The sequence below is a fragment of the Loxodonta africana genome, chromosome 18, assembly GCF_030014295.1.
Source record: "Loxodonta africana isolate mLoxAfr1 chromosome 18, mLoxAfr1.hap2, whole genome shotgun sequence".
NCBI lineage: Eukaryota > Metazoa > Chordata > Mammalia > Proboscidea > Elephantidae > Loxodonta > Loxodonta africana.
The window spans coordinates 59781244-59809018 of NC_087359.1; the positions used below are offsets into that span (position 1 = coordinate 59781244).

Sequence of the window (27775 nt, forward strand, 5' to 3'; positions counted from 1 at the left end):
ATGGCCACCTGGTGGCAGGGCTTGTGGGCCTATCGCTCCTACCTGACTGTGCTCTTCCTGCCCATTTTCCTGCTGCCTCTGCCCATCCTCATCCCCACCAAGGTAAGGACTTGGGGTTCTGGCACAAATGAACTCCAGGAGGGCAGGGAAGGGGACCATCTGGGCCAGGCTGGGCATCCTTAGGACCCGGCATAACCTCCTCATCTCCCCTACCCTGGAAGTGAGACTGTACCCACCTGGTCCTCCTGAAGGCTAAGGGTTAAGAAAAAGGTCAAAGAGGGCATTTGCTTGACACCCAGTGGGTGCCAATATGAGTTGCATGGATGTACTTGAAATCTACTGTCTTGGGAAGCAGGAAGCCAGTGCCGCCAAGGAGATGCAGGAGGGGGTACATGAGGGTTGAGCTGCCCACAATGTGCCCAGAACTGGGCTGGGCTCAGTGGGGGGTGGGAGGGACTGGCTGTGGTTCTGGGATCAGTGGGGGATGTGGGGGACTGATGTGCATCCAGGCTCATTGAGGGATGGGAGGTGCTGCCTGTGAGTCTGCAGGAGAGACAGTTTAGAGAGGGACGAAGGGGAGTAGGAGGGAGCTGGCCTCAGACAGTATGTATCTTTAAGAATGTAAATAGAAGAGGAAGGAGCTCACCTCTGATCTTAAGGGCTAAGTCAACTGAGGAGGAGGAATGGGAACTGGAAGAGACCGTGCCCTGGATGCGGGGGAGCTGGGCACAGCCGGGCATCCCTGCCTCCCATCCCCCAGCAACAGGAGTCATAGCTATGGCTTCCATTAATTTGAGCCACCACCGTGTGCCCTGCCCTGTGCACCCAGTAATCTTTCCCTACCTTGGGAGGCAGGTTCTGATGATTCCATTTTACAGACAAGGAAAGTAAGGTCAAGTCACTTAACCAAGGTCCAGGGGCAGATCCTGGTTTTGTGGAGCTACAATATGATACAATGTAGGGACCCTTCTGTAAGAAAAAGAACACAAAACTATGGATCTAAGATTAACACTGGGCTTTAGGAAGGGTTCTACTAGGCGAAGGGCCTTGAAGCTCAAGCTCCACAGCAAATGTGCCCCCGGCAAGTCACCCAGCTGGGACATGGCATGGCTGGGCCTGTGGTCTGGCTCCAAAGCCTGTGCTGTCCTCTCTCCACCCAGCTGCTTCCTGAAGACTGGAACAGTCATGACACTACCCACACCCCTTGGACAGCCCATGGAGCTATTTTCTTCCTTTTGTCACAGATGGGAAAGCCTTTTTTGCTCACGATGTCCCCAAGGGGTGAGGGCTGGAGTGGTGATGGCACAGCCCCTTGGCCCCTGTCACCTCATGAGTGACAAGTCCTGCTGGCCCCTAGATGACCCTCATCTCAGGCCAAAGCCAGGGGTTTCACTCTGCTGGTGACCCATCCCATGGATTTTCAGACAGGCCGGGGCGAGAGTGTTTACCCCAGGAGGGAAGCCAGACAGAAGCTGTGTGTGATTACCCTTTAGGAGAGCACAGCCCAGGAAGATTCGATTACGTGCCGAAAGTCACACAGCAAAGCTGAGGCACAGGCAGGACAAGAAGCCTGGCCTCCGGCCTTGCTGCCTGCCTTGGGCCACAGACACTGCCTCCCCTGTCCTGACTTAAGAACTGTCCTCGATCCTATCTATGGTAGGCCAACCCCTTCACTGGGGCCCTGGATACCAGCCCCACTCAAGGACTTTGCTCCTATAATTATCCTCTCTCTGCTGCTTCATCCATTTTCCCCTCTCTCTCTGGTATCTCCCATCAGCACACAGACATGCTGAGATATCTCCTATCTTAAAAAAAAACAGACCAAAACATAAAAGCTTCCCTTGGTCCCACACTGCCCTCCAGGTAGTGCCTCTGTTCTCTGCTTGCTCTCACAACAGGAGACCTCAAACCCATTGTCTACATGGCACACCCACTTCTTCTCCATTCCCCTAGTTCACCAAGATGATTCTTGTGACCATCACCTTTCATGCTCCCAAACCCCATGGTCCGTCCTCACCTTCTTCAACCTCCAGCAGCACTGGTCACAGCCAGTCACCCCCTCTTGGCAATACAGTCTTCTCTGGCTTTGGGGACAACTTCTCCTCTTTTTTTTCCACCTCAGCCACCTTGCCTGGCTCCTTCTGAATGCTGGGGTTTTCAAGGGCACAACCTGCTTCTCTTCCTTGTCTTCACTCTCCCCATGTTGTTGTTGTTGGGTGCCATCGAGTTGATTCCAACTTATGGCCATCCCATGTGTGCAGAGTAGAGCTGCTCCATAGGGTTTTTTCAAGGCTGTGATCTTCCGGGAGCAGAGCACCAGGCCAACCCTGCAGCTAGTAGTTGAACACTCAGCCGTTTGCACCGCTCAAGCACTTCTCTCTCGCTTTCACCATGGCTTTAAAAAGCATCTCTCTGCTGACGATTCACCAGCCCCAAACTCGGAGTCGTTCCTTAGACCTCTCTTTCATCCATTTCCACATGCATCACCAGGTCCTATTCACTGTCCATCCACAAGATACTCTGGGTAGAGTCACTTCCCTCCACCTCCACTGCTTCCACCCTGATCCAAGCCGCCATGATTTCTCAGCTTCCATTCTCCATCTCTCCCCATTCTCCACCCAGCTGCCTGGATGATCTTTTCAAAACATAAATAAGATCATGTCACTCCCCTGCTTTAAACCTTACATCGTTTTCCCATCAAACTTAGAATAAAATCCTAACCTCTTGGAGTGGCCATGAGTCCCTGAGGCTCACCCCTGCCAACTTTTCAGGCTCCATCTCTTATAAAAACTAACACCAAAGCCGTTGCCATCAAGTCAGACTCATGGCAACCCCATGTGTTGTAGAGTAGAACTGCTCTGTAGGGTTTTCTTGATTGGCAGTTTGAGCCCACCCAGAGGCATTTCAGAAATAAGGCCTGGCGATCTGCTTCCGGAAGGTCACAGCCTTAAAAACCCTATGGAGCAGTTCTACTCTACACACATGGGGCCTCCATGAGTAGGAATCGACTCAATCGTAACTAACAACAACAATCTTTAAGGAAACAGATCTCTAGGCCTTTCTTATGTTGTACCACTGGGTAGGTTCCAGCCACCAACATTTAGGTTAGTAGTCAAGTGCAAACTGTTTGCTCCACTCAGGGACCTTCCATCCCCTGTATCCTACCTTTTGTTCTCTCTTCTCCAGCCCCATCAGCTATCTTTTTTTCTCCTCTAATTACTCATCCCCTGCCTGGAATGCTCTGTTCCCAAATACTTCCTTGTCATTCTTTAGAGCTCAGCTTAAATCCACCTTCTTAGAAAAGCCTTCTCTAACCATTTGCAGTCACTCTTTATCACATACCTCTGTTACTTATTATTTATAGGGCTTTCAATATCTGAAAGTATGTGTTAAATTATTTTCTATGTATTCTCTGACTTCCCACACTAGAATATATTAAACCAAAAACCAAACCCACTTCTATAGAGTCAATCCATGAAAGCAGGGACTTTGTCTTTTTCCAAACTGAATCCTCAGTGCCTGGAACACAGTAGGTGCTCAAAAAATACTCATTGAATGAATGAATGACAGCAAAGAGGGTCTTGTCCTGAATTCCTGCTGAATATCTGCTCTCTGCCGTGAATTCCAAGCTTAGCTTCATTTCTCTGGCCCCCGAGGGTCAGGGTGGGAGGGAGCTTCAGGCTAGGCTCAGACCTGTGTTCATAGTAATTATAGTTGCCATTTATTGATGTGCTAAAACCCCAAAACCAAACCCATTGCCGCTGAGTTGATTCCGACTCATAAGGACCCTATAGGACAGAGTAGAACCACCCCATAGAGTTTCCAAGGAGCACCTCGTAGATTTGAACTGCCAACCTTTTGGTTAGCAGCCGTACCACTTAACCACTATGCCACCAGGATTTCCATTGATGTGCTAGCTGACATGTAAAACACTACAAAGTGTTAGCTCATTTATTACACACACACACACAAACCCGTTGCCATCAAGTCGATTCTGACTCATAGCGACCCTATAGCACAATAACCTCCCTTTCACAGACATGTAAACTGAGCCCCAGAGTGGTAATATTCCTAAGGTCCCAGCTAAAACAAGGCAAAGTCTAAACCCAGGGCTTGGGGTCTCTGCTTGAAGCAGTCCAGGGAGGCAGGTACCCCACTGTAACCCATCTTTTGAGCCACCCACCCTCACATCCATCTAGCCATCAGCCAATCCTTCAGCAGATCCTTCAGGTGGGGACGTCTGTTGGGCCCTTGCTCTGTCCCATCAGGAGTTACAGAAAAGGAATACAGACATTCTGTCCTTAAGTTTCTTACAGTCTAGAGGAGGAGACAGGCATTTATGCTACAGCAGCAGTCTAGCCCAAGACTGCAGGAGCTCACAGAAGGGAGCAACTTCTTTCAACTGAGTCAAGGGCAAGAACGGAGCAGGTGGCATTTGAGTTGGGCCTTGAAGGCTGGGTGAGATTTCAATAGTCATAGGCATCAGCAGAGGGCAGGTCAGGTGAAGGGAATCAAGGGAGAAGAGGTTTAGGGGCTGGAAATAGTACATTTGTTCACTTAATGGCAAGAGAAGCCTTGAAATGCTAGTGGTCATGGCGAACGGTGGGGCCTGAGACCGCCTCACTGTGTGTGTCCCCCACTCTGTAGCCAGACAGGGAAGAAGTGTCACCCATAGCCAGAAACCTTATATCCACTCCTTCGTTCCTTAGTACTGAGCACCTACTCTATGACACCAATCCCTGGGTGGCACACACAGTTTGCACTGGGTTACTAACCAAAAGGTTGGTGATTCCAACCCACCTAGTGGTGCCGTGGAAGAAAAGCCTGCCAATCGCTTCTGTAAAAACTGTTGTTATCAGTTGCCATGGAATCAATTCCAAAAACCCTATGGAGCAGTTCTACTCTGAAGCATAGGGAGTCTCCATGAGTCAGAATCAACTCCATGGCAATGGGTTTTTTATTGTGTGACAGGAGTGGCTGGATGGCACAAACAATTAAGCACTCAGCTGCTAACTATGGTTGGTGGTTTGAATCCACCGGAAGTGCCTCGGAAGAAAGGCCTGGTGATCTGTTTCCAAAAAACCAGCCACTAAAAACACTATGGAGAGCAGTTCTACTCTGGCACACATGGGGTTGCCATGAGTCAGAGTCATCTCAACGGCTACTGGTTTATTGTTGTCTTTAATTTTATGACAGGTACTGTGTAGGTGGGAGAAGGGGATTCAGGGAGAACAAACACCAGCCCTGTTCTCATGGAGCTTGTATGGGGGTGGGAGGAGAGACGGACAAAAGCACGTGCCTGGGGAAATGATATTTATCCTAGGACCTGAATGGCAAGAAAGACCAACCAGCCATAACTGTAGGCGAAGGGTCATCCAGGCGGAAAACACAGCAAGTGCAAAGGCCCAAGGGCTGGGGTGAGCTTGGCAAGGTGGTAGAATAAACAAGGCCAGTGTGGCACCAAGAGGAGAAGAGAGCTTCAGTCAAGTTTAGAGAGGAGGGAAGAGGTCAGACAAAGTCAGGCTTGCAAGGCCATGGAAAGGACTGGGGATATTACTCTGAGGGCCATGAGGGGCACTGGATGGTTTAAGCAGGAGAGTGACCTGACCCTATTCATGTCTTAAAGCTCACCTGGGCCCCACAACAATTTTAAAACCAAACCCACTGCTTTTGAGTCAATTCCAACTCATAGCGACCCTATAGGACAGAGTAGAACTGCCCCATAGGGTTTCCAGGGCTGTAAATCTTTCCTGAAGCAGGCCGCCACATCTTCCCCCCTGGGAGGCTGGTGTGTTCCAACCGCCAATCTTTCGGTTAGCAGCCAAGCACATAACCACCATGCCACCAGGCTCCTTACAACAACTTTGGTGGGTAGATATTATTCCCATTTGATAGATGAGACGATGGAGTTTCAAAGATGTTAAATGACTTGTCCAAGGTCAAACAGCTAGTACGTTAAAGTCAAAAAATACCTCCTGGGCCCCAATGCACCAACTGTAAAAACATTCTCCTGGTGGCGCAATGTTTGCTGGGACAGGGCTTGGCTGAAATCTATACTATATTTACCGTAAGAATCAAAAAACCAAAAACCAAACCCAGTGCCGTCAAGTCGATTCCGACTCATAGCCACCCTATAGAACTGCCCCATAGAGTTTCCTAGAAGCGCCTGACGGATTTGAACTGCTGACCTTTTGGTTAGCAGCCGTAGCACTTAACCACTATGCCACCAGGGTTTCCACAGTAAGAATAGAAGGTGGAATTTCTTAATCTAAGTCACCTGCACTCCCAGAACACGAGGACAGTGTGTGCCTGCTGTAAATTTGATTCACTAAAAGGCCCTCAGTGCAAGCTCTTCCTGAGCCCTGGGGCAGACAAGGATTCAGGTGACTCACTGTGAGTTTGAGGCTATACAAGGAATTTGGACTTCAGTTCTGGGGCCTGCCACTATCTTTTGAGACTTCCTGACTCCTGGTCCAGAAGGCAGAGTTCAGTGAACAAAACATGAATTTTGGAGCCGGAGGGATCTGGTTCAAATCCATTCTGGAGCACGTACAAATCATGTGACCTTAATGAGCCTCTCCAAGCCCTCTCGTCCCTAAGGGCTGTTGTGGAGATGAGATGATAGAACCCACTCTGTGAGTTCCTGGCACACACCAGTAAATACCAGTTGCCATAATGTCAAAACCTTGGTGGCACAGTGGTTAAGAGCTACAGCCGCTAACGAACCAAAAGGTCGGCAGTTCGAATCCACCAGGCGCTCTTTGGAAACCCTAAAGGGCAGGTCTACTAGGTTCTATAGGGTCGCTATGAGTCTGAATCGACTCAACAGCCGCAGGTTTGGTTTTTCGGCTATCAGGCGAACTGACTCATGATGGCCTCACTTGCGTCAGAGTAGAATTGTGCTCCGCAGGGTTTCCAGTGGCTGATGTTTCAGAAGTAGTTCTCCAGGCCTTTCTTCCCAGTCACTACCAGGTGGACTCAAACCACCAACCTTTTGATTAATAGCATTTAACTACTTGTGCCACTTAAGGACCCTGACTGGCACGCAGGGGCACTGTAAACACTGGTTGCCTTCGCCCTCTGCGCCGTGTCTAAATTCCTGGGCCCCTGGAAAAAACAAAGTGGCCTCAGGCATTACGTAGATGCTGGTTTGTCTCCAAGGCTCTGTTCAAACAGCCCTGTTCAAACAGACAGCTGTCCTCTCCAAGGCCAGATAGCCCCACCTATGAAACAAGAAATGGGTCTGGCCACCTCCACCAGAGCGTAGAGGCGTGATCCCTAAATGTAACCTGAGCAGCCCCTGGGGCTGTGTGTACAGAGGTTTCTTGGCCTCTGAGATGCCTAGGAGTAGGATTAGAAGGAACCAGTTTCAAAACCCAGGATCCCTGGAGCAGGGAGAAATTTCTGCAGTTTGGATCTTGCCCCCAGATTACCAAATCTGTTGCTGTTAGGTGAAGTCGAGTTGGTTTTAACACATAGCGACCCTGTGTACAACAGAACGAAACACTGCTTGGTCTTGTGCCATCTTTACAATCTTTGCTATGTTTGAGCCCATTGTTGCAGCCACTATGTCAATCCATCCAGTTGAGGGTCTTCCTGTTTTTCGCTGACCCTCTACTTTACCAAGCATGATGTCTTTCTCCAGGGACTCTTCCCTCCTGATGACAGGTCCAAAGTACATGAGACAAAATCTCGCCATCCTTGCTTCTAAGAAGCATTCTGGCTGCACTTCTTCCAAGACAGATTTGTTCAGTCTTCTGGCAGTCCGTGGTATATTCAATATTCTTCGCCAACACCATAATCAAAGGCATCAATTCTTCTTCAGTCTTTTTCATTCATTGTCCTGCTTTTGCATCCATATGAAAAACAAAACAAACCAAACCCATTACTGTCGAGTTTGTCCTGACTCCTAATAACCCTATAGGACAGAGTAGAACCGTCCCATAGGGTTTCCAAGGAGCACCTGGTGGATATGAACTGCTGGCCTGTTCGTTAGCAGCTGAACCCTTAACCACTACGCCACTAGGGTTTCCATATGTATGCCTGCTGAAAGTGAAGAGGACTTGAAGCACTTACTGATGAAGATCAAAGATTACAGCCTTCAGTGCGGATTATGCTTCAATATAAAGAAAACAAAAATCCTCACAACTGAACCAATAAGCAATATCATGATAAAAGGAGAAGAGATTGAAGCTGTCAAAGGTTTCGTTTTCCTTGGATCCACAATCAGTTCGCATGGAAGCAGTAGTCAAGAAATCAAACCAAGTATTGCAAAGGGCAAATCTGCTGCAAAAGACTGTGATCTTTACAGGAGAGCTCCAGATCTCTTCCCCAACAGCCACTGTGTGGGTTCCCACCGCCAACCTTTTGGTTAGCAGCCAGGCACCGAGCCATTTTGACACCAGGACTCCTTAGTTATTTACATAAAGTTTTGAAAATAAAGGAAAAGCACCCAAACAAGAACAAGCAAAGGCTATTTATTTAGGGCTTGCTATTGGAAGGGAGCCAGTCACCATCTCTAGCATTTGGCAGAGGTTCAAAGGCAGGCCTTTGAGTGGAAAAGCTTTATAGTGAGAAAAAAAAAAAAAAAAAGGAAGACTTCAGGTGTGTCCTGATCGAAGGCTATTAGCAAGGGGAAGCTGGAGGAGAATTAACTAGAAGTGGGGCATCCTATGTAAGTGGTTTGGGAGCATATTTGCCTTTCTCTGGCTGATACTCCGTTGCCATCAAGTCCATTCTGACTCGTAGCAACCCCTTGTGAGCCAGAGTAAAACTGTACTCCATAGTGTTTTCAGTGGCTGATCTTTTGGAAGTAGATTGCCAGACCTTTCTCCTGAGGTGTCTCTGGGTAGACTCAGACCCCCAGCCTTTCAGTTAGCAGCCGGGAGCCAAAAACTAGAAAAGCTTGCAGTTATTAACCAAATTCTGACTATTTGGAACCAATTGCTACAGAGGCTGTGGGTCAGTTTTAACTTTTTTACATTTCTTTTTTTTTTTTTGTACTTTAGATGAAGGTTTACAGAACAAACTATTTTCTCATTTAACAGTTAGCACACATACTGTTTTGTGACATTGGTTACCTACCCTATGGCATGTTATCACTCTCCCCTTCTTGACCTTGAGTTCCCTATTGCCAGCTTTCCTGTCCCTCCTGTCTTCTAGTCCTTGCCCCTGGGCAGGTGTGCCCCTTTAGTCTCAGTTTGTTTTATAGGCCTGTCTAATCTTTGGCTGAAGGGTGAACCTCAGGAGTGACTTCATTACTGAGCTAAAAGGGTATCCATGGGCCATACTCTTGGAGTTTTGCCAGTCTCTGTCAGACCAGTAAGTCTGGCCTTTTTTTTTTTTTTCCTTTTTTTTTGTGAGTTAGAGTCTTGTTTTTAGATGTGGTCTGGCCACTGTCCATTTGAATGTCCAGTCTCTCATTGTTGTATTAGGCATTTGGCCTATCATTGCCTCCAGCCCACTCGGTACCTCCTTCCCCCTAGCCCCTTCAGCCTGGCTCCTCTCCTTGTGGTCCTAGCTCAGGGTCTGACTGCCATGCTTTTTGCATCCAGGACAGGAACCTGGGTGTTACCCTTGGTTCCTCCCTTTCCTCCTCCACCCTAGACGCAACCCATCACCCAAGGCCTATCTGTCCCACCTCCCATGTCTCTGGAGTGCGCCCTCTTCTCTCCATCTCTGCTGCCATGACCTGCCCTGAGCTGCAATTATCATCACCCTGGTGGACACCCAGTGTGGCCTCCTGTGATCTCCAGCCTCCCATCCTATGTCTTCCCATCTGCTTGCCACACCACAGTTGGTGTAAGCTTCTTGTTTTTGGTTTTAGGTGATTTATTTATTTAACTAGATAACACATACATATGGTTCAAAAGTGTGAAATGGTGGGCTCCCTCCCACTCTACCCTTCCATTCTGTAACCCCGTTTCCCAGGGCAGCCCCAGTGGCCAGCATCGTGCATGTCCTTCCAGAGCAGAGACTCCTAACTCTTGGGGGCCAATGGAGAATTCAGGAAGTCTGTAAATTTGGATGGAAAAAACTACATTTTATTGTCACTACTCTCTAAAGAGAGGGCAGTGGTGGTTCAGTGGAGGAATACTGGCCTTCCATGTGGGCGATCCAGGTTGGAGGCCCAGCTGACGCACTTCATGAACAGCCCCCGTGTGTCTGTCAGTGGAGGCTTGCATGGTGTTACGATGCTGAACAGGTTTCAGCAGAGCTTCCAGACTAAAATGGACTAAGAAGAAAAGCCCAGTGATCTACTTCTAAAAATCAGCCAGTGAAAACCCTATGGATCACAAAGGTCGAGTGTGTAACCGATCTTGGGGTTGGTGCAGGACTGGGCAACATTTAGTTTTCTTGTGCGTGGAGTGGTCATGAGTCGGGGACCTACTCAATGACAGCTAACAATAACAACAACAATATCTAAAGAAAATTTAGCATTTCATTCTGTTTTGAGGGTAGACAACAAAGCACAATTGTATTGGCAAGTACCTGTGACAGTCACCGGTAGAAACCACAGATGTTTTCACAACGCATTAGAGTTGTTGCAGGTATCTTGGAATATTGTTTACATTCATAACGACTTTGAAGTTACAGTTGTCATTAGAAAGCTGAAGGTGTTATTAGCTAACAAAGAGGCACACATATCTTACACATTTTTTCACATTTCAATAACTATATTTCAATATATTTGATTTCCTTTGTAGCCCTATGTATTGTATGTAATGCATTTAAAAACATCAATCTGAGAAGGGGTTGGAAGTTTTCACCAGGCAGCCAAGAAGGTCCTGGTACAAAAAAGGAAAAAAGTAAGAACTCCGGATCCAGAAGTTCATCTGAACATATACAAACATTTGTACACTTTTTTTTTTTAACATATAGTAGCATCAGAATGATCTTTTAATAAAAACACACTCTGACCAGGTCATTCTCTCCACCTAAAACCCTTCAAGGGCCTCCCTGCATCCACCCTTGTCTTCCAGATAATGTTCTAGATCCTTCTGAGGGTAGACAAGGCTCTTTGCAAGCACAAACCCCTCCAAGAACACATCTTGATCTTTTATGTTTTATGCCTCATTCTGTTCCATCTGCACTTACTCCCTCATCCCAGCCCGTACTGCCCTACTTATCCCTCAATACCCACTCAAGTATACCCTTTCTAGAAGCCATCCTCAGACCAGACCTCTTCTGGCTACTTCTTTGTCATGGTGCTTGGCAGGCTGCCATCTTGTACCCTGGCCTCACTCCCCAGTCCCTTGAACTCTCACTGCCAGCAGCATCCACACCTGCTAGAGGCAGAGGGCCAATGGGGAGTGGCCCGCTGTGTGCCAGCTCATTGCCCCCCTGGGTTAACCTTCAATCACCAGGAGGAATAAGCTGAGACACCTTTAAAACTGGGCATATTTGTTGCTGTCCCACAGCTGCAGGCTGTACTGTGCCTGTACTGGGTAAAGGCCATGATACCCGCAGGTCCCATACCTTGCCCACACCTTGCCACATGCCCAGAGTCCAGAGTCTGTTCTGGATGCATCCACCGTGGTACCCTAGCAGCCCAGGAGCACATTCCTCTCACTACACTAACCCTGCCATCTCCACAAAGTCTTTTACAATTCATATCTCCATATTCACATCTGTTAGCTGCTTGTAATAACCTGACAAGGTGGTCCTTTCTGTTATTCTCATTTCTAGATAAAGAAACTCCATAAAGGAGATCAGTGTGTCTACAGCTAAAAATGGTCAATGTTGCCTGCAACAAAATGAAGTTGAGAGAGGTTAAGTAACTGGCCCAAGGACACACCAAAATAAGGCTTGGGCCTGAGTGCAGGTTTTCTGACCCCTCTGCTACCAGTCTGCCAAGCCACAGCCCTAGGGATTAGCCCACACCAGGCTAGGCCTGACTAACATCTGTATCCCTAGTGTCTAACATTTATTCACTCATTCATTCAGCGTCAATTCTGTGTAGGTGCCAGCCCCCCCCTCCCCGCCCCAGGTAAGCAGACACAGACTTGATCCCTGCTCCCAGGGGAGCACAGTCCAAAGAAAAATATTTATATTCATCAAGAAATTCATAAAACTAAATGTTTATTACAGATAGTGATGAGTGTTGTATACAAGAGGTGCAGGGGCTTAGAGTGTGAAAAATGGGAGGCTTCCTTGAAGAGTCTTTGAGCTGAGCTCTCAAGAATGAATAGTCAATGTCTTAGTCATCTAGTGCTGCTATAACAGAAATACCACACGTGGATGGCTTTAACAAAGAGAAATTTATTTTCTCATAGCCTAGTAGGCTAGAAGTTCAAATTTAGGGTGTCAGCTCCAGGGAAAGGTTTTCTCTCTCTGTTGGCTCTGGAGGAAGGTCCTTGTCATCAATCTTCCCCTGGTCAAGAAGCTTCTCAGGCACAGGGACCCCAGGCCCAAAGGATGCGCTCTACTCCTGGTGCTACTTTATTGGTGGTACGAGGTCCCCAACTCTCTGCTTACTTCCCTTTCCTTTTATCTCTTGTAAGATAAAAGGTGGTGCAGGCCACACCCCAGGGAAACTCCCTTTGCATTGGCTCAGGGATGTGACCTTAGTAAAGGCGTTACAATCCCACCCTAACCCTCTTTAACACAAAACTGCAATCACAAAATGGAGGACAACCACACAATCCTGGGAATTATGGCCTAACCAAGTTGACACATATTATGGGGGGACACAGTTCAATCCATGACAGCCATCAACTAGGCAAAGCGAAAGGAGCTCTGGTGGCACAGTGGTTAAAGCACTAGCTGCTAAACAAAAGATCGGCAGCCCAAGCCCACCAGCCACTCCTTGGGAGAGAGATGTGGCCGCTGGCTTCCGTAAAGATTACTTCTTTGGAAACCCTGTGGGGCAGCTCCACTCTGCCCAACAGGGTCACTATGAGTCGGAATGAACTCAAAGGCAACAGGTAGGCAAAGCAGGGAGGGAACAGGAGTTCGGGCAGAGGAAATGATGTGCCAAGGCCCTGTGGCTAGAAGGAGGATGGAGTATTTGAGGAAATGGAAGGTCAGTGTGGCTGGAGCAAAGATAGCAAGGCGGGAGTGTTATAAGACATGAGCCCCAGGCCAGTCCACCTTTCCTAAGACCAGAAGGAAGCCACAGAAGGGGTTTGAGCTGCTTTGAGGTGAGTTGTGTGTGTTGGGCTGAGGTGGGGGGTTATATAAAACAGATTTGAGATCACTCTGACTACATCAAGGAGAAAGGCTTTTAGGGGCAAGAGAGGAAACAGGGAGATGAATAAGGAGGCCCTTGCAGGAGCCCCATGAGCGATGCTGGGCCAGGCTAGTGGCCTAGAGTGCTGGAGAGCAGTGGATGGGAGCATTTGTGGGTGGAACGAGCAGGACAGGAGACCTGGCACAGAGAGGGCATGTGTTAAATGACGCTAATGAACAGACGAAGGGGCCAGTGCCTGCCCACAAGGAGCTTCCAGTAGCAGGAACTGCACAGGTTGGAGGAGAATGGAGATCTGAACAGGGTGGCTTCCTGAGGGAGGTGTCTTGGAGCTGCAGTGTGAGAGGGTGGCAGTGACACATGTGGGAAAGGAGGGCTTACAGACCCCAGCCCCCCCCCACCAGCAAAGGACCAGGCACGGTCCTGGGAGAGGGGGGCCGCCAGAGCCTTATTCACAGGGCCAACCCTGGCAACACCTCTGTGCCAGGGGCTAGGGACATGGAGACGAGGTCGTGAGGATGAGTTGTTGCGAATTGCCATCGAGGTGGCTCTGACTTATGGTCACTACGTGGACAACAGAAGGAAACTTTGCCCAGCCTTGCGCCTTCACAATCGCTGGTATGCTCGAGTCCATTGTTTTGGCCACTCTATATTTTGACTGCCTTCCAACCTGGGGGCCCATCTTCCAGCGCTATACTGAACAATATTCTGCTGTGATACACAGGATTTTCTTTGGCCAATTTTCTGCAGTAGATCCCTGGGCTTTTCTTTCTGGTCTGTCTTAGTCTGGAAGTGACACTGAAACCCGCCCACCTGCTCGTATGTGAAATGCCAGCAACATAGCTTCCAGCATCACAGCCACATGAAAGTCACCACAGTACAACAACCTGACAGATGGGTGGTGGATGAGGATGACATGAGCGTGACAATGTGTGCACAGTGCCCACTCAGCTGACGCCTGGCCACTGTCAATTCTCCACCTGGCTCACATCGGTGTTGTTGGGGCTTGGAGAGACTCCCGCTCCCACCCAGACACTAATTCCACAGTGAGTGTGAGCCTGGAGGTCTAGAAGATCCCCAAGGTGCTTCAGGGAAGCCACAGTAGTTGCCACTAGATATTTTCCTTCCCTTTGCCTTAAAGCAGGAGTTCTAATCCATTTTTGGGATTGCCTTTGGCAGCCTTGTGGGCCCCTCTCAGAATACTGCTTTTAAATGCACAAAACAACAGGCATAGGATTACAAAGGAAATCATTTATTTTAAAATACAGTTATCAAAACATGAAAAAAATGCAATTCAAAATATATGTGCTTTGTTATTAGTAAAATTAAGCAATGGCATAATAACCATAATTTCAAAATGTTGATGGATGTAAACAATATTTTGAGATACCTGCAACACCTGATCTGTGTAATCTGATTAAAAAAAAAAAAAAAAAAAACAGTTGCTGTCAGGTCGATTTTGACTCATGGTGACCCCACATGTGCTAGAGCAGAACTGTGCTCCATAGGATTTTCAATGGCTGATTTTTCAGAAGTAGCTTGCCAGCCAGGCCTTTCTTCCAAGGCACGTCAGGGTGGACTAGAACAGCAACCTCGTGGTTAGCAGCTGAGCACTTAGCTGTTTGCATCACCCAGGAACTCCCAAGACTGGAGATTATCCCTCAAATGTGAGGTCGGTAGGGCAGAGAAGGGGTTAGTTAGCAAAAGGGGTTGGGCTCAGAGCAAAGGTAAAAAGGTAAAAAGCTGAGCCTCAGGAACCGGATAGTGTGACTTCTCCACTTAGTATTTGTGTGACTTTGAGATATTTACCTAATTTATTTGTGCCTTTGTTTCTTCATCTGTGAAATGGGGACAACAGTCATTACCTCACAGAACAACTGTGATTTAAAAATGAAAAACACAAGGGACACAACAGAGAGTCTCTGACAGAGTAGAAGAAAAGTGTGGAGCAGAAGTCAAATTCTCATCAAAAGACCAGACTTTTTTTTTTTAATGGTCTGACAGAGACTGGAGAAACCCTGGAAGCCACTGCCCTCAGATGCTCTGTTAGCCCAGAACTAAAACCATTCCCGAAGCCCACTCTTCAGACAAAGACTAGACTGGACTATAAAACATAAAATAATACCTGTGTGCTTCTCAGTTCAAGCAGATAAAGGAGACCAAATGGGCAGCTCCTGTCCGGAGGCGAGATGAGAAGGCAGGAAGGAACAGGAGCTGGCTGGGTGGACAGGGGAAATCCAGGGTAGAAAGGAGGAGTGTGCTGTCACATTATAGGGATTGCAACTAGTGTCACATAACAATATGTGTACAGATTTTTATATGAGAAATTGAGCTGTAAACTTTCACCTAAAGCATAATAAAGAAAGAAAGAAAAGAAAAGAAACAAACAAAAAAAAAACACTCAGCACAATGTCTGCAGGAGGAGCCAGCCAGGGCACCCTGCTGTGATTATTAGCAGAGGTTTCTTCTTGAATCAGCAGAGTGACAACCATCCCACCCTCCTCCCTGACTCAGGCCAAAGAGTTCTGAGTGGGTGGGGTGGAGGATGCCAGGGTCCAGGGGGGCTGGCTGCCCTCAGCCCGAGAGGAGGGGTGGGGAGGATTAGTAACTGGTGACCCGTCATTGCAGGTGAGGAAGCCGGTGAGGATAAACGCCAGCATCAGCAGAAACAGCCTCCTGTGAGGAAAAGAAGGGGGATGGGTCTCTGGTCCAGGGTCATGGTGGCCCCACCACTGGGACCAGTGAGTTCAAGTCCAGGGTGGGGACAAGCGGTGGAGGCTGAGAGGAAGGAAAGTGAGCCTGGCATCAGCAGACTTGGCTTTACAGCAGGCTGTGTGCCACAGTGCAGGCTGCATACCACAACGCTCCAGGGGCGCAGTGCTCATAGACAGCACAGCAAATGCTCTGGGGTTGCCCTCGCAGTGGTGCAAAACAGTCACCTTGCCTTGGTTCACATCCTGGCCCTGCCACTCCCCAGTTCTGTGACCTTGAGCAAGCCATTTATTCTTTTTTTAATAGTGCTTTAGGTAAGCGTTTATAGCACAAATTAGTTTCTCATTTAAAAATTTGTACACAAATTGTTTTGTGACAATCCCTGCAATGTGACAGCACTCTCCCGCTTTCCCTTTACACCACGAGTTCCCCATGTCCATTGGTTCAGGTTTCCTGTCCCTTCCTGCCTTCTCATCTTTCCCTTTGGGCGGGTATTGCCCGTTTGGTCTCGTATACTTGATTGAATTAAAAACCATGTTCCTCACATGTGTTATTGTTTGTTTTATAGGCCTGGCGAAAGGTGGAGTTCGGGAGTGGCTTCAGTTCTGAATTAACAGGGTGTCCAGGGGCCATAGTCTCGGGGGCCACTTACTTTTTCTGAGCTTATCTATAAGGGGACCACCACACCCACCTTAATGCCTGTTCCAACAGTTCCATACAGGAAAACACCAAGCTCTTGTGAGTTGCTCAGTAAGCAGCAGCTTCCTCTTCCCATGGATCACCCCTAGCCCTGCCCCAGGGGCCCTTCCCAAGCATCAGGGTACTGAGGGGGCAGGCTGGGATGGGGGAGTGGAGTGAGCCCAGCTGGTACCAGATGGGGAGACATTGAGGGACAGGGCAGTCTGGGTGGCGAAAGGAAGGAGGGACCCCCTCTGTCCGCTCCCCCCGCCCGCCCACCAGTCCCTTTGTCCAACTAACCCAGCACACAGCCCCTTCCCTTGGCAAACAAAGAGTGGGCAGGTGCTGGGGCCCTGGGGAGCCTTGAATGCAGTGCCACCTTTCCTGGAGGCCTCCTTCTGGCTAATGATTCCCCGGCTCTTCTTTTCTAGCCCTGTGGAGAGGCTCTGTTGGGAAGGGTGGGCCTCTGGCGTCTGGGGCTGACTGTCTAGGCCTCCATTCCTGCCAGAGGTCCCTTCCTAGGCCTGAATCAGGACTCTCTGGACATGGCATCTCATACAGGAAAGGGGAGTCTCTGGCACCCAAAGACTCACAAAACCACGACTCGTCCCTGCACAGGAGAACATTTCACTAGTGCTGTAAATGTGAATGGCACCCCCTGGAGTTGTGCAGTGCAGCATCCATGCCAGGATGGTTAGGAATAAGACCGTCCACTGCACCTGCCCCACAACTCTCCATCTGCGTGCAGAAGATATCTGCTCTGAAGCCTTCCGGGGTCTGAGCTTCAAGGACCCAGAGGCCACAAAACTGAGTCACGGAGCTCACTTCCTAGTAGAGTGAATGTACAGTAATTAAATAGTCTTAGAAATAAAGATATTATTACAGCTGCAACAAGGGCCACAGAGGGCCAGGGTGCCAGGAAGGGGTCCACAATGCCCAGGCTTCTGTCCTTGCTCTAGCAGCCCTTATCTCATCTGAGGCCAAGTGGTACCTGATATCCAACTCCAGACCCTCCAGCCCCCTCCAGTGTGGCTGGATTATAATGCCTAGGCACCTCAAAGCCAAAGACAAGGTGGTGACAGCCTTGCTTTGTTTTCTTTTTATTTTAGTAAATATATAGATAAGAAAACATTTATCATTTCACCAATCTTTACATGTACAGTTCAGTGACATTAGTTACGTTCATCACGTTGTCCAACCATCGCCACTCCCAAATTTTTCCATCACCCTTAACAGAACTTGCTTTGTTTTTATTTCCATTTTGAAATGGGACCTTGGACTTGGGATTCAGTGACTATTGCTTTCACGGGCTCTCCCCACACTGTTACGAACAGCCTGTTTTCTCTGGGGGGTAGGAGGTGACAGTGACACTGGGTAGCAGGCCTGTCTCCCCCAACAGCTCTGCTGCTCCCCTCCCACCCACAGGAAGCCTACTGCGGCTATGCCATCATCCTCATGGCCCTCCTCTGGTGCACTGAAGCTCTGCCCCTGGCGGTCACTGCCCTCTTCCCCATCATCCTGTTCCCCATGATGGGCATCCTGGATGCCTCTGAGGTGAGACTCCCCCATCCTCAGGAGAAAGGGCTCATGGGGCAGGGGGAGGGGAGGGTCTTCCCTAGGATCCTGGTGACCAGGGAAGCCTCATCATAGGAGGGCACATGGAAGAGCGGTCCCTGCTTGTGCTTGGAAGATCAGAGGGCACTGAGGAAGAAGTCAACTAGAAGACATGAGGAAGAGTGTACGGCTGGTGTTGAAAGTTAATTCAAGGTGGGAGTGATTAGGCTTAGGCCAGGGAAATGGAAGGGCCTGGTGACCCAGGAAAAGGCCTTGAAAGTCAGCTAAAGGGCTTGTATTCCTCTAGTTAAATGTCTCCTAAACAGGAGCATGATCAGAATCACCTGCAGGGGTCATTAAAACACAGATTTCTGAGTCCCACCCCAGAGCTTCCAATTCAGTAGGTGTAGGGTAGGGCCTGAGTGTTTTCCTAAGTACTGGGTGATGCTGAGGTTGCCGCCAGGGAACCACACCTTGAGAACCGTGGCCCTTGTTCATAGAAACAGAATGAAATCATCTATCTCCTAGTCCATGACTTGAAACATAAGTGGGATCAGCCTGCATTTTCTCCCAAACATTCCTGAGGGGAGAAAGAGGGAGTTTGGTGGGAGCAGAGGAAGCTGGCTAATACTGAAGGTCGGATAATCCAAAGACCAGGTGACTAAAGTCTATTTACGCATTTATATCTGCCCAGGTGCACAGTAGGAGATCTCAGGGCCTTCCTGCCTCTCAGCTTGTCCCTGTCCACATGTGTTTGCCCACCAGGTCTGCATCGAGTACCTGAGGGACAGCAACATCCTGTTCATCGGGGGGCTGCTGGTGGCCATCGCTGTGGAGCACTGGAATCTGCACAAACGCGTCGCCCTCCGTGTGCTCCTCATCATTGGGGTGCGGCCCGCCCTGTGAGTCCCCACGCTCCAGGGCAGGAGTTCCTGGGGCAGGGTGACATCCTGGATATCCAGTCCCTCAAGGGACATGGGAACACCAGTGTGTCTGTCTGGCCATCCCTAGGCTGATCCTGGGCTTCATGGCGGTCACAGCCTTCCTGTCCATGTGGATCAGCAACACAGCCACCACAGCCATGATGGTGCCCATCGCACATGCCGTCCTGGAGCAGCTACACAGCCATCCCGCCGGCAAGGACGTCGAGGAGGGCAGCAACAACCCTACCTTCGAGCTCCAGGAACCAATTCCCCACAAGGAGATGACCAAGCTTGGTGAGAAAGATGTGGCCAAAGCCTGTCCCCCCACCCTCCCTCACCCCAGCCCCTTGGCCCTTGGGGAGAACCTGAGGGGATGTCCATTCCCAGTGGTGGTCAGCTGGGAGGCTTAGGGGAAAAGGAACAGGGAGGCAAGAAGTAGGATGACCAAATCATACCGGTTTGCCCAGGACTTTCTTGGTTAAAAAAGTCCTGCATCCCGGGAATCCCCTTGGTCCAGGGCAAACAGGATAGTTGGCCTCCCTAGCAAGAAGACAGCTGGAGTCTGGGTGGGCTGCCAGGAGTCTAGTCTCCATTCTTCCTGTACACCACGAATCATCCTCTTCATCTCTCTAAGCTTCTCAAGGGGAAGGTTGGGCCAGATGGGACCTAAGGGTCATCCCACCCTGAGACCCAGGATGCTGCTGGACCCATGAGACCTGGGGGCAGCTTCTGTCCTCCTCCCAGCCCAGACCTTGGGCCACTCTCTGACAAGATGTCCAAGGAGGCTATGTGCCTGCCTCCTGCCTAAGCTCTCCCTTGCTCCCAGATAACGGGCAGGTCCTCCCCACCCTGCCTGCTCCTTCTGGACCACGGGCACGTCAGAGCCAGGAACAGCTTCGCTTCGCTAAGGGCATGAGTCTGTGCGTGTGCTATTCGGCCAGCATCGGGGGCATAGCAACACTGACTGGCACCACACCCAACCTGGTGCTGCAAGGCCAGATCAACTCGTGAGTGTTGGGGAAGGGGGCTCTGGGAGGCGTCTGTATGCTCACTGAGACGCTGATGGGGCTGGGTGGTTGCCAGGCAATGCCACACAGCAGCCCACATCCCACTTCAGGCTCTTCTCCCAAAATGCCAATGTGGTGAACTTTGCTTCCTGGTTCGGCTTTGCATTCCCCACCATGGTCATCCTGCTGCTGATGGCCTGGCTATGGCTGCAGATCGCCTTCCTGGGGTTCAAGTAAGTGGTGGAATGGGTAGGAGATGCCTCAGTCCCTGCCCTTACCCTCTGGGACCTTCCAGGGTCCAGATGCTGCTCCATTATGGGAAATTATATCATGACCCCAGTGGGAAGACTTCTCCCCACCCCCCAAGGCCCCTCTGTACACTTGTATCCCCCTTTTGGTTGCCAGCAACCCAAGGCATTACCCAGTGGAGAATAGTATACCATTAAGCACATGAGCAAACTGAGGCTTCAGGGGTGAGAAAGAGATTTGCCCTGTGGGTTTTTACACAGCTAGACTTGTCAGTGCTGGAATCGAAAACCATGTCTCCTGATGCCCGGACCGGACCCCTTCCCACAGTGCTCCACAATCCTTTAATAATGTTTAATGAGCACACACTGAGTGTGTTCAGTTGCAAACACATTTATTGAGTACCTACTGTATGCCTGGCCCTATCCTGGACACTGAGAATGGTAAGAGGCAGGAGGCACAGTCCCTGTCTTTGGAAGTCGCCATCTGAAGGGTGATGATATACGCTGGGGGCATGGCAGAGGGAAGCCCAGGTACTACAAGAGCACAGAGGAGGGAGGTCCTAACTCAGCCCAGGGTAATGTGATCCCAGAAAGCCTCTGGAGGAGATGATGCTGGAGCTGAATCTTGTAGGACTAGAAGTCAGCCAGGTGGAGAATGGGGTAAAGGCATTCCAGGCAGCAGGAACAGCTTGTACAAAGAAACAGAGGCAAGAAAGAACATGATGTCTTTGGGGGAACTATAGATCTGTGCAGCTAAAATATAAAGTGCAAAATAGCATATCAGGAGACATAGCTGGAAAAATAGGCAAGGGCAGAATATGGAGGAAATTATGGGCTTCATAGTTTAGACCTTGTCCTTGAGGCCACCAGTAGCAAACAGGTTTTATTCCTACTTCCAAACCTGGGTAACTAGTAGCTATTTGGAGCTCTGAGTTGAAAATCATTGCAAGACCCCCTGGTCTCAGTTGCATCAAGTGCTATGATTGATTGATGTCTGCCTTAAGAAGAGGATAGGGAAACAGTGCTATGAGTACTGTGTTATTTGCCCTTCCTGCACAAGCAACAGGGAGCCATTCAAAGTTTTTAAGCATGATGAGTGTACTTTGGAAAAATTACTTCAGCAGATGTGAGGAGACTGAATTGAGACTGGGGGCTGTTACAAGGCAAGGTGGTAGTCAAAGAGACCAGCACAGCGTGAGGCACCATAGAAGACTCAAATACGTGTGAAGCATGGTCTTTGCCCCTGAGGAACTCACAGTCCAGCAAGGGAGTTGAGATTTACCCATGTGAAAAGTTAAATGTCAACACAAGTTAAGTAAGAGACACAAAGAAGTGGGCCACAGTCCCCTATGCTTCTGAGGACAACGTGGGTGGGGCTCATGCTGGGCAGGGGATACCCAGAAGCAGGTGGAAGAGGGAAAGATTTCCTGAAAGGTGGTTGAGGGAGAAGAACTGTGACTCAGGCCCAAGAGGAGGCATATGGTCTGGGCTACTAGGCCCTCCTCATCTTGAGCAAGAGAGGGCTCAGCAGAAGAGAATGCTTGGAGGGAAAGGGGGTCCATAGGACACATGGAGCAGGGTCAAGCTGGTGGAAACCAGCCTCCCCTGCTGCAGCCCTGCCCTATTAAATGACAACCATGGCCCTCTGAAAGCGTTCTATTCTTCCAGGACCTTGGGTGGATCCAGGGCCTTAGTATAGTGACCTGAGGTGCCCTCCATAAGCCTCAGTCTTCACATAATGGGCACTAAAAGCCCTTTGCTCTCCTGCCTGGTGCAGGGCCCTCAAGAGCTGTCCCTGCCCCTCTGCCTGCAGCTTCCAGAAGAACTTTGGCATTGGCGAAGAGGCGCGGGAGCAAGAGCAGACAGTCTTTCGTGTCATCCAGACAGAGCACAGGCTGCTGGGCCCCATGACCTTTGCAGAAAAAGCTGTCGCCATCTTCTTTGTCACCCTGGTGCTACTCTGGTTCACCCGGGAGCCGGGCTTTTTCCTTGGCTGGGGCAACCTGGCTTTTCCCAATGCCGAGGGGGAAAGGTGAGAGTTGCTAGGCAGAGGAGGGGGGATGACACCTGTGTACTTCATACATTTGGGGAAGGAGGAGAGGGGCAGGCCCCCAGTACAGAATGGAACATAACACCTGGGAGGTGGGAACTTCCCAGGAGGGGTTGCCATGTCTGTAGGAGGGGCTTCCCTCTGCCACCCCCTCCATCCTGTGGCCCTGAGTTACCCTGAGCCACTAAGCCTGCCCTCCCTACTACCCACCCACAGCATGTTGTCTGATGGGACAGTGGCCATCTTCATCAGCATAGTTATGTTCATCGTGCCCTCCAAGATCCCAGGGCTGACCCAGGACCCAGGTAAGCACCTGGTCTGGGGCAGGAAAAGGCCTTCAGTTCCTCTGGGCAACCCCAGCCTTCAGGCATGTTGTGTATCTTTGACTGCACTTGGCAGGAGTAGACAGAGCCCAGAGAGGTTGGGGTGACTTGCCAAGGTCACAGGGACTCAGTGGCAAAGTCAGGATATTGCAGAAGTGAGGATTCCCCTCCTGAATGCATTAGGCTCTGATAGGGACCCACAGAGGGACATCCCAAGTTGAGGGGAGGGAAGGCCCATTCTCTCTTGGTGACCCCTCCTCCTCTGTTTGGGGAGCAGAAAATCCAGGGAAGCTGAAGGCCCCTCCTGCCCTCCTCAACTGGAAGACAGTGAATGAGAAGATGCCCTGGAATGTCGTGCTCTTGCTGGGTGGTGGCTTTGCTCTGGCCAAGGGCAGTGAGGTGAGAAAACTCCAGCCCCTCCCCAGCCTATTCAAAGGAGACTGTGTGGAAGAGACAGAGGGGCTCTACTTCTATCCCAAGCGGGGAGACCTGGTCACCTTTTAGGAGCTGCCCTTGTGGGCAAAAAATTCCTGGCAGCTGGAGGGACTTAGATTAGAGCCAGTCTGAGGGAGGGGGCAGAGGCCCAAGTCATAGAAACCTCTCTCCATTGAGGTCAAGGCAAAGGGAAGGCAAGCTTCTCTAGAGGGTGAAGACTGTTCTCACCTCTATCCATCCCCTCCCCAGGCCGCCCCCTCCTACCCTGCTGCCAGGCAGAGATTGCAATAGCTTTAGCTACCAAGTTGCTGGCCTTGGTTGGATACAGTCTGCCTGCTGCAGCCACCAGGGGGTGCCAGGCTCCGGGGATCAAAGCATCTTTCCCAGAGCTTCCTTCCAAATGGGAAATCCCTGAAGCTAAGTTGTACCCCTGGGCCTCAGTGTCCCAGATGATTTCATTCACTGCATAGGCAGGAGGGGGCTTCCCTGAGTTAAGTATGTGCTGGGAGTGGGAGTTGGGCTCCTGGTTCTGTGATTAGTTCATCCGTCAAACATTCACTGAGTACCAACTGTGCCAAGCCCTGTGCTGGTCATGTGGCATTGTACAAGAGAATTACAGCATTACAGACCTGGGGGACAGGGGGCACCTTGAAGACCTCAAAGTTCTTCTGACCCTGTGGATGCCCACATCCTCCTGTCAGACTCTTTCCAGCCTCTACCAGGGCCCTCCCCCACTCTCCCTGCCTGCCAGGAGCAAGGTCCCCTCTGCCCCAGCTCACTGGGTTGGAGGAGGCAGGGAGAGGGCTAAGGTTGTCCAGGGACTTCCCAAGAGAGGGCAGGAGGGCAGGAGTAAGCAGGATCACAGGTCTTTACTCCCACCAAGCCCCAGGTTTCCCAAGAAGACCCTTTGGCTGCCTCTCTGAGCTTCTCCTCTCACCTTTCTCCCCACACCTAAGTGTTCTCCAAGAACAGGAGAAGAGGCCTGCAGTTCTACCTGGGCCCTGTCTTGTCCCCAGAGCTGCCCTTGACTCTGCACAGGCTCTGAGACCCTAGGTAGCCCAGCTTCTCACTCACCACCCTACTCTGCACACAGCGCTCGGGTCTGTCGACGTGGTTGGGGAACCAACTGACCCCACTGGAAAATGTGCCACCTCCTGCCATTGCCTTCATCCTCTGCCTCCTGGTTGCTGCCTTCACCGAGTGCGCCAGCAACGTGGCCACCACCACGATCTTTCTGCCCATCCTGGCCTCGATGGTAAGCTGGCCCTGTAGGCACCACCTCCAAGCAGCCCTCCAGTCCACCCCTCCCAAGAGTTCTGCCTGCTGGGTACCTTCTCCCTCTCTGGGAGAGGACCCCTGAACCTCCGTACTTTCCCAGGCTTTTGAGCTCCCCCATGCCCCAAGGCATACTGGCCCCTGACTCGCCCTATCCCTGGTGACATCACCCCTTGAGTATCCTAATGGAGCTCGCTGGTGGCCTCACCCACTTCCCAGCCTTGCCTTTGTTCTGGTCATTCTTGGGGTCACAAGGTGAAATTGCTCACCAGAGCGTCCCTAGCCCCTTCCTCCCGAGGTGCGTCCCCGCTGCCTTTGATGACATCCCTAGAGCCCCTTTGAGATCAGTTTTATGGTCCCCTCCCCTTACCACACCCCAGAGGGCAGGGCTGCACATTCATCCCCTCCAGAGAGGTCAAGGGGCCCTTCCTAGGTCACACAGTGCCTTCTGGCAAAAGTGGTGGGGTCATGACCAGAGTGCGTGGACAGGGTGGTCCCTCCAAGAGGGGAGCAGAGGAATTGGGGGCACTCCTCCCCCCTGGACTGGGGTGGAATCAGCTCTGCCCCACCTCTCCCCTGCAGTCTCGGGCCATCTGCCTCCACCCACTCTATGTCATGCTGCCCTGTACTCTGGCTTCCTCCCTGGCCTTCATGCTGCCTGTGGCCACCCCGCCCAATGCCATCGTCTTCTCCTTCGGGGGCCTCAAAGTGTCTGATATGGTGAGTGGTGGGGAGGGCAGGAGGCCTCAGCACTCCTTCCTGCTCTGTCTCTTCAGCTTGGTGGACCACAAAGCAGCCTAAAACCACTGAGATTCTCAGAGTTGGCAGTGGGCCCTGGATCGGGGGGACTGTGGGGGTAGGCAGGGACGTGACCCCTCAGCTGGGACATCTTTAGGGCTCTTTTCTGCCCCATCCACTGAGAGAGAGGGAAGGAGGCAAGGAATATGGAAACAACTCTAAAGGATCAGGTACCCACAAGCAGGGAGTTGGGTTCAGAGAGAACAAGGCCCAGGGCCCTATAAGCTCACCAAGAGCCTCCTTTTTTCCTGTTAGCACTGGGAGTCAAGCAAGGGACAGGGCATTGCCTAGTGATACAAGTTATACCAGTGGGGGACTTCCCAGGGAGAATTTTGCTAGTGGGAGGGTCCCAGAGCCCCCCAGAACACCTGAGGGGTGAGCACCGGCTCAGCTCAGCACCTGCGAAGTCAAACTGACTCTCCTCACACCAGGCTCGGGCAGGATTCTTGCTCAACATCATCGGGGTGCTGGTCATCACGCTGGCCATCAACAGCTGGAGCTATGCCATCTTCGACCTGCACACCTTCCCCTCCTGGGCCCACATTGACAACACCACAGCCCACTGCCAGCCCAACTTCATGATGCCCCAGCCCTAGACCAGGGCACAGCCTGGCCAAACACAGAAAGACCCATTCCTGTCTCCCCTCCTCTGAGCTGGATGGGGACACCCCAAACTCCAAGTCCTAGACCAAAGGCCGAAAGAAAGGCCCCTGTGTATATACATCATCTGATGTGTGTCTGTAAGGAAGGTACATGTGTGCGATCCTGTGTGTCTGAGAAAAGCGTGTGTATATATGTATATATATGTATGTGAGGGCAGTGTGTGATGTGAGCATGTCTGAGAGGGGCATTGTGTGTGCACATGATTTGAGGTGTGTGCGTTTGACAGTGCATATGTGCACAGCTCATGCATGTGTGTGAGTTCACAGGCAATACGGCATCCTATCTCTGGCGTCCATGATCTTTATCTTTCCTACTTGATGACCAGACCCCTTTGAAACTCAGGGTTAAGGTGGGCTGGGGAAGACGCCTATCAGTGGTTGCCATGGGAACAGTCTCTGGGATGGCCCAGGGTTCTGAGGTCTCCCCAGCCTCTGCTGGTTTGGGGGAAAGTTCAGGTATTAGTCACATTAAAGTCTTTTTGGTAGAGTCTGGGATGGTTTTTCACAGCCTTCTCCAGGCTGGTCCACATGTGATCAGGCCCCAGGTTGAGGGCACAGTGGAAGGGGGTCTGGCCTCTGCCCTGCATGCCATCCGGCCCCCTTGGCACCCTTCCCACCCAAGAGAGAAGGTAATGGTGGGGCGCCCCTGCCAAGGCTGACCAGAGTGGGCGCAGCCACCCAGGAAAGCAGCACTGACATCACCCAGCCAGGCTAGTTGGGAGCTGCCAGTCCCTGCGTGTCTTTGGGAAAACCGGCCTCCCCGTTGCCAGAGCTCTCCCTGGACATTTACATAAAACTCTCTTCCCCTGCCAATTCCTCACCGACCCTTCCTCTGGCTGGAAAAACTGGTCCCACCAGACCAGGGGAGGCAGGCTGACCCATGCTGGGTGCCCAGAAGGATGGACCCCCACCCAAAATGGCAGCCTGCAGCAAGAAGAATGCAGGTGAGACTCACTGGAACGGGCTCAAAACTGGCATGGCCTGTAGAGCCCAGGGCCAGACAACACTCTAGATGGTTCTGCCTCCCCCACTGATCCCTGCCCCCACGGACTCCAGAGTTTTCATCTATCTTGCTGGGAGGTGTGGGGGGGAGGTGCAAGACCCATCATCCATTCTGGGAGCTCAACATCTCTTCCTGGCTGGAAGTGCATCCTTGAGTCTACCTGAAGTCTCCCTCACTGTAGACAGGAGCATGTAACCTCATGTGGCTTCCTTTTGAAAGTCTTGAGTTTATCTAGATGGAAGTTTCCAAGAACCTCATCTGGCTCCCTCCTGCTGCAGTGAGAGAAAAGACATATTTACCATCACCCTCATGTCCAAATGAAAAGGGAGGCTGAGCTCTGAAGACAGACCACCAGAAAGAATTTAACTTGGGATCCCCCCTGGGTTGGGCCTTTGCTCAGTTCTCCCCGAACTGGAATGGGGGAACGGGGAGGCATGAATGGGAGGGAGCCGCTGCAAGAGGGAGAACGTGGCCGTCCCCAGGGGACAGGGAATCCTGACAGGACACGCCAGACATCCAGGAGAGCGAGGAGTGTCAGGCGAGAGGCTCCACCCTGCCTGCGGCCCCCTAGGCTGGCATTCCTCACTCATGAAGCACAGTCATAAATCACAGCTCCCACCTAGACCCACACCTGGGACCCCCCACCAAAGCCCCAGGCAACAGTCCCCATGGGAGCAGGCTGGCCCCAGAATGGTGGGGCTCCCTCAATGGCTTTCCCACAATGCAGTGGGCTCCTAAGGAGAAGCCCCAGCCCCATTGCAAGGAGGACCCTTCTGTGAATGCTTTCTCCTCCTGGACCCTGCATGGGTACCCACTGTCTAGCCCTGGCTGGAGAAAAGGCGATGAGCTTCATGAGGTACACACACCCCACACACTGTTCTCAGCTCCCCTTCCCCACTGTCTTGCTTAGAGAGAGGC

At 50.9% G+C, this 27775-nt stretch overlaps 1 protein-coding gene across 1 annotated transcript; it reads left to right on the forward strand.

The window, feature by feature from the left end:
* LOC100655188 (solute carrier family 13 member 2-like) lies at window positions 1–26746 on the forward strand. The gene is made up of 12 exons (XM_003416948.4): window positions 1–102; window positions 18005–18133; window positions 18899–19035; window positions 19145–19350; window positions 19883–20063; window positions 20174–20296; window positions 22125–22343; window positions 22578–22666; window positions 22962–23083; window positions 24213–24374; window positions 24977–25114; window positions 25624–26746. Exons 1-12 carry the CDS (start codon window positions 1–3, stop codon window positions 25786–25788), a joined length of 1773 nt encoding a protein of 590 aa, XP_003416996.3. The 3' UTR covers window positions 25789–26746.
* The last annotated feature ends 1029 nt before the right edge of the window (window positions 26747–27775 follow it).

Bases quoted from the DNA above. Each gene is read 5' to 3' on its own strand.
- LOC100655188 (XM_003416948.4), top strand. From the start codon at position 1: ATGGCCACCTGGTGGCAGGGCTTGTGGGCCTATCGCTCCTACCTGACT. The intron at 19,036-19,144 runs GTGAGTCCCCAC...GGCCATCCCTAG, and splicing joins ATTGGGGTGCGGCCCGCCCT to GCTGATCCTGGGCTTCATGG. The intron at 22,344-22,577 runs GTGAGAGTTGCT...ACCCACCCACAG, and splicing joins CCCAATGCCGAGGGGGAAAG to CATGTTGTCTGATGGGACAG.